At 41.3% G+C, this 6,911-nt stretch overlaps 1 protein-coding gene across 1 annotated transcript in view; it reads left to right on the plus strand.

Moving 5' to 3' along the window:
* Positions 1-6,070, plus strand: part of LOC113391661 (probable multidrug resistance-associated protein lethal(2)03659) — a 54,062-nt gene extending 47,992 nt beyond the window's left edge. Inside the window, exons 26-33 of the mRNA XM_026627697.2 lie at positions 586-784; positions 866-1,052; positions 1,145-1,317; positions 1,966-2,082; positions 2,827-2,932; positions 3,987-4,075; positions 4,268-4,370; positions 4,904-6,070. Of these exons, the coding sequence (XP_026483482.2) occupies positions 586-784; positions 866-1,052; positions 1,145-1,317; positions 1,966-2,082; positions 2,827-2,932; positions 3,987-4,075; positions 4,268-4,370; positions 4,904-4,939 (1,010 nt within the window). The 3' untranslated portion in view covers positions 4,940-6,070. The remainder of the gene's footprint in view (positions 1-585; positions 785-865; positions 1,053-1,144; positions 1,318-1,965; positions 2,083-2,826; positions 2,933-3,986; positions 4,076-4,267; positions 4,371-4,903) is intronic.
* The last annotated feature ends 841 nt before the right edge of the window (positions 6,071-6,911 follow it).

Here is a 6,911-nt window from a genome sequence, read left to right on the forward strand (position 1 = left end):
AATAATCGTAGAAGATGCAGAGCGATCCAACATCTCTACGCAGAGCCAAAGGCTCGAGCAGATCAGAAAGGGCTTGATCGTCGATAATTCGAGCCGCTCTACGTTGGATATGGTCAAATGGAAGGAGCTGGTACTGGGGAGCACCCGCCCAGAGGTGAGAGCAGTATTCCATGTGAGGCCGAATTTGCGCCTTGTATAGTCTTAGACGATGGGCCGACGTGAAATACTGTCTTGTCTTGCTGAGCACACCGAGCTTTTTTGATGCCAATTTGGCTTTGCCTTCCAATTGACTGCGGAACTGAACGAGGCTCGAAATATCGACGCCGATATTCCGATACTAGTGTCAATACCGATACTGTGACGGCTAACGGAATGTTCTCGAATCGTGGAGATACGACAAATGGTGTTTTTTTAGCAGTTAACGCGCAAACTTGCGTCTTTTTGGGGTTGAAATGAATTTGTATTATGTTTCCTGAGACATCCGACGTCCATTATATTAATTCTATACAGTATATTTACATGAAGGTACAGTGAATTCCACAGATTCTTCGATCTCGTCAATTCACGGTCATTATTGGTTCACAGGCGAAATAGTGTTCGAAAATGTGTCGTTGGAATACGAGAAAACGCCCAAGAAGGAGCAGCCGATAGAATTCGGGGTGAAGCTCGAGGAGCCGGCGTATGCGATACGTGATGTCAGCTTCCGCATCCGTCCCGGGGAGAAGGTGGCGGTGGTGGGGAGGACGGGAGCAGGAAAGAGTTCGCTCATCGCCGCTCTGTTCAGGTGCTCGATACGATACTTTTACAGGTTCAGATAGAAGGTGGCAATTGGAGAAAATCACTCAATATCAGCTCCCCCCTCTAGACTGAGCAAGACGTCGGGCCGCGTGCTGGTGGACGGCGTGAGCGCCCAGCAGGCGGGGCTGCGCCACTGGCGCTCCCGGCTGTGCGCGCTGCCGCAGAGACCCGCGCTGTTCGCGGCCTCGCTGCGGGACAACCTGGACCCCGAGCGCCTGCACCCCGACGCGCAGCTGTACGCCGCGCTGGACGAGGTACGCCACGGGCCGACGTCTCACAATAATGTATTCTTGGGGCGTGTACCTTCCTCGTTCATACGCATGGCTCGCCTTATGCTCGGGGGCAGGTGGAGCTGCGCGCGTGGTGCGGCGCGCAGGCGGGCGGGCTGGCGGCGCGGCTGGGCGACGGCGGCGGCGCGCTGTCGGCGGGGCAGCGCCAGCTGCTGTGCCTGGCGCGGGCGCTGCTGGCGCGCCGCGCCGTGCTCGTGCTGGACGAGGCCACCGCCAACGTCGACGCCGAGTGAGTGCCCCGCTCATCCGCAGAGTTGGCCGCGCCCATCCTTACCATTGTTTTCAACAAAAATAAATTATTGATTGTTCACGATTACTTCAAACTAATAATAAACTGGCATGGCTAGTGTATTTCGTTGATAAAATTTCTTCTGCAGTGAACTCACGCAAACATGTCAAGCATTTGACAAAGTGCCTCACAATATACTTATTAAAAAAATATCTCAGCATGACATCTTTGGTTGATTGCTAGAATTGTTTTCATCTTACATTAAACATGAAGTCAGTGGTAGTCTTCAACGTGTGTGAACCTCTCCCATTGAAATCTTTGTCCGGTGTTCCACAGGGGTCACACCTGGAGCCTATTCTATTTAACTTTTTTATAAATGACATTCGCCAATGATTTCTGTGTTCTAACTTTTATTTATCTACTACTGATTTAAAATTATTACTTTGTATCACAACTACTAATGTTATAACCCCGCTTCAAATCAATTCGTATGCAAATTATACTTTATATCATACACATACAATGTATAATTTGCGTATAGATATTGATAAACTATTATACAAAGATATAATCAATTTTATATCTAACCTCGGAGTAAATAGTACGTAATAAATAAAACATTAACATGTTATCTATATCATATAACAGGACAGACAAACACATCCAGACGACGATCAGGACGAAGTTCGCGGACTCGACCGTGCTCACGATCGCGCACAGACTGAACACCGTGATGGACTACGATCGAGTCATCGTTATGGACAAGTTAATATTTGTGTTATTGCCTTCGAACACGCTAAATTCCAAATAAACAAACGTACCTCAATATTTGGCTCTGTATTTGTGTTGTGTAATGTTCATGACTTGGTGGTAGAACTCTGTGCAAGCCCGTCTGGGTAGGTTCATCATACATTCTAACGCCAAACATCAGTACTACAGTACACGGGGCATATCCCAAGTTTGAGAGCCGAGATGGCCCAGTGGTTAGAACGCGTGCATCTTAACCGATGAATTCGGGTTCAAACCCAGGCAGGCACCACTGAATTTACATGTGCTTAATTTGTTTATAATTCATCTCGTGCTCGGCGGTGAAGGAAAACATCGTGAGGAAACCTGCATGTGTCTAATTTCAAAGAAATTCTGCTACATGTGTATTCCACCAACCCGCATTGGAGCACCGTGGTGGAATATGCTCCATACCTTCTCCTCAACGCGAGAGGAGGCCTTAGCCCAGCAGTGGGAAATTTACAGGCTGATTATATCCCAAGTTTGGTGACGCATTGACGAATGGCTAATATTTCTTACAGCGTGTAATGTCCAATCAGGTCGCCCATTCGTCTTCGATAGAAACAAATGAACCCTCTGTTTTTATTTTCCCGTACTTCTCAGTTTTATTTTATTTACTCCTACAACCCGGTTATAGTTTTTACTTTGAGTATCAGTGAGTAGGTTTAATGGTTCTACGTCGATTGAATGGAGTCGAGTATTTAATTGAATGTTTCGTTACAGAGGCCGAATCGTTGAATCCGGTCATCCGTTCGAGTTGTTGACTCAGTCGAGTCAGCAAGCGAAGCCGGAGGCGCAGCCGAGACGAGCCATACTCACCAAGAGTCAGGTATTGAGAACAGTCTTAACTTACTAATATCTCTTCTTAAAAAGATTACTCGTTGACCTTGTTCGTTACCGAAAAATACCTTCACATCCAGTATATCCAGTAATTGCATAGGAAAGGAAGCAGATCCCTCTCCTTTGTCCTTTGTCCCGAGTAGGACATTAATGGGCTGTTATTTACTAATGTCGATGCGATGGGAACGTCGCCGATTCGATCCCTGTAGATTGTCGTCCCCGCTCCTCATGCTTTAATACATAATTATATAACACATACATACATACTCACACTGACGAAGTACTTAAACAAACCTTATATATATATATATATATATATATATATATATATACTCCATGCGATTCGCTAATAGCTCAGCTATATCGTGCATTACTAACAGTTCTCCATTAATATATCTTTATTTATAACGTTGTGTTATAAATAAATATTCTAAGATTCTATTCCGCTGAACTACTTATAGACACTTTAATTTTACTTCTATATATAATAGACTAGCTGAACCCGCGTGTTTACCCACACGACATTTATATATCACGTAAACTGTCACCCCCAATTTTACCCACTCGAGGGGTGAATTAAAAAAAAGTAAACGATGTCCTTCCCCGTTACTCAAACTATCAGCATACGCAATTTTATCTAAATCGGTACAGCGATTTAAGTGTGGAGAGGTAACAGACAGACTTTCGAATTTATAATATTAATATCGATGATTTGGTTTTGTTCCTTTAAAGTAAGAATGTGACGACCTCCGTGGTCGAGTAGTGCGTACACCGGTTTTCATGGGTCACGCCACTCCGAGGTCCCGGATCCGATTCCCGGCCGAGTCGATGTAGAAAAAGTTCATTAGTTTTCTATGTTGTCTCGGGTCTGGGTGTTTGTGGTACCGTCGTTACTTCTGATTTTCCACAACACTGTGCTTTAGCTACTTACATTGGGATCGGAGTAATGTATGTGATGTTGTCCAATATTCTTAATGGGCTTCATTCGATAAGTGTTAAGGAATCTATATTTTAATATTAATTACCGTCTATAACCCGTTCAGGCTCCGCTCGCGATACCGGAGAACTTCCGGCACGACGAGACCGAGTCGCTCGCACTCGGCAGGGACCGGGTGCGCACGTACTCCAACAGGTGACTCACATAACCTCCACTAGACACTATTATTTTTGAATATACATATACTTCTAATTACACATTTATAAACTAAAATAGGTCACAGATTGAATTAAGATTATATTTGAATTATAACACGTGAGACTTTTTTTTGTTAATCACTTGTGTAAGGTAATTTGAATCATTATTGATTTATTTATGAATGTCCAGGTCTGAGATGAGCGAGCAGGACGGCGCTGGGGGTGTATTCAAGTCGCTCGTGGAGCAAACGGGACAGGAGACCGCCGCCATGTTGTACAAAATGGCGGAAGAGGTAAGTCATAGAGTTGTAAGGTATCTCTGATGGGGATAGGCCTCCTACCCCTTTTGAATGTACCGTTCGAAGCTCCACCACGCTGCACCAATACGCGTTGGATATTCTCATCCGACACGTAAAGGTTTCCTCACGACGCTTTCCTTCAGCGCCGAGCACAAAATGATGTTTAGACAAATAAACGAATGTATTTATATTTTGCTGACCGTACTTACATATGTACGACATCACTATCGGCAAGATGTATAATAGCTGCTATATTTCATTACATGTGTTCACTAATAGAAAGTTAAATTCTTACCGAATGATACGGGGTATTTATTACATTGATATCACAGCATTTTCTTTATTAATAAAGCTCATCCGTGCGCAGCCGGGGCGGATCACTAGCTCCAAATAATACTTAAAAAAAAAGTTATTTTAAAGACATATTTTATATATGCATATTGCAATTTTCTAAAAAGCAATTAAACCTACATCTATATATATTTAATATAAATCACAAAATCATAACATGTTTGTTATCATTTCAGAGCTACAATGAATTCCTAAAGAAGAAACAGTCATAAAACGCAACACTATCGAAATATGTCCAGGCGGTCGGCAGCTACGATTGAATATATATACATATATTACCAAACGGTAATTCAACATAATCTTTGATTATGCATTTATATTGTTTTAATATTATAGATATATATTGTCTATTTCAACGGCAGGACGACTAACTATAAATAAACTTTAACCTTGAATTGAGGTTACATCATTGGTCGAGATGGAAATAATGGCGTTTTCAGTCTGTGAATTTGTTATCGGAACTTTGGCAGTAAAATTGAAATGGAAATAAGTAGTTAAGCGCAATAGTGTTGTTTTATAAATAGAGATATATTCATCAAGACCTGTTTGTAGTGTGCAATATAGCTGAGCTATTAGTGAATTACTTGGAATATTTAAATCTAATGTTAGTTTATTCCAACTCCTCCTGCCATTGGAACGTACTTAAGAAATATTTGTATTTGAAAACAAATATAAACTTAATCGTACTTAAATAAACATTCGACTGAATTTAACACGAAAATGTGCGGAATATGCACGAACAAACTTAAATTGTCATAAAATGGCGTTAATATCTGCCATATCGCTTAGGAAAATATATTAAAACTAACATATATAGTTAGTATATGTTCAACTACCTCATAGTTGGATGAAATACGTTATATATTAGTATGATTCCAAATGTTTTATAAAATAATACGTACTGACGGGTTCGGTCCCACGTGATGTACTTGCCTTAATATAGCAATTATTACTATTATTGCAATTATGTTAATTTTGCCTTAACTATAAAACATATATTTATATACAGCATTTATAATATATATACCTATATAATGTATAAAAGGATTGAATTATAATCTGTGCAAAGTGTAAACAAATTCATGTTATGTAATGATGGAGTTATTCATCCAATATTATATTGAATCATTGTAATGTGTGCAATGGGGGGGGGGGGCTAATCCAGTGATGTCATCTTACCCCGGCTAACTGTTACTAGACTATTAGTATATATTACCATGAAAAAATATGTCAAGGTAGTTTAACTACCACCTTACCACTTATAAAGCCAGCGTAGAGTGAGCCAGTGTAATCACAGGCACAAGGGACATAACATCTTGGTTCCCAAGGTTGGTGGCGCATAGGTGATGACGCCATTGTCTATGAGCGGTGGGGACCACTTACCATCAGGTGGCCCATATGTCCGCCAACCAATGCCATAAAAAAAAAACATTTCCGTCCCTTAACCCCGTACGTGCGGTCCCGGTGAGCGCTCACGGCTTGGTGCTTTATTTCGCAATCAGTATAAATTATATATTAAAATGTATACAATAATATTTGATATGTCTGAACTTTAGATGTGTTTTTAAGAGTTACTCGTAGCTCGATAACGATTCGTTGAATAGGAACCGAGCGTTTGTTGACATTTTGTACGAATTTTCAATAATTAGGTACCAATTTATAACAATTGTGCCTTTTGATGTAAGAGTTTTGGTCACAATTAACAGTTCTTAGCGATGTCAGGTGCTGTGATATATTCGTCATTGAAAATATTGCGATTACTACCAGGGTCGGATCTACCATATGACTTTGGGCTTCAACCCAAGGCCCCGTGGATTCAAGGGGGCCCAGCTAAGTCGAGTCAAAGTGAAAAATAGACGATAATGCGAAAGAATCCATAACTTTATTAAATTAAACAGATCGTATGGTTTGCAGCCCAGCGAGTCCTGCAAATAATCAAACCCATTCAATTATTTCAATTCTACGTTCAGATATGTCTTAGGTGGGCCCCTAAGTAGTATTAGCCCTGGGCTGTTTACTTATAAAGTCGAGCCGAGATTATTCAGGAAAAATGTTAATATTATCCAAAGATTGCTGGTTCAAACAAACGAGCACCTCTGAAGAGTTTATAATACATCTCGTGCTCGGCGAGACAACCTACATGTGTGGGTTGAGAATCTGCTGCTTGTGGAATATTCTCCTAAC

The sequence above is a fragment of the Vanessa tameamea genome, chromosome 30, assembly GCF_037043105.1.
Source record: "Vanessa tameamea isolate UH-Manoa-2023 chromosome 30, ilVanTame1 primary haplotype, whole genome shotgun sequence".
NCBI lineage: Eukaryota > Metazoa > Arthropoda > Insecta > Lepidoptera > Nymphalidae > Vanessa > Vanessa tameamea.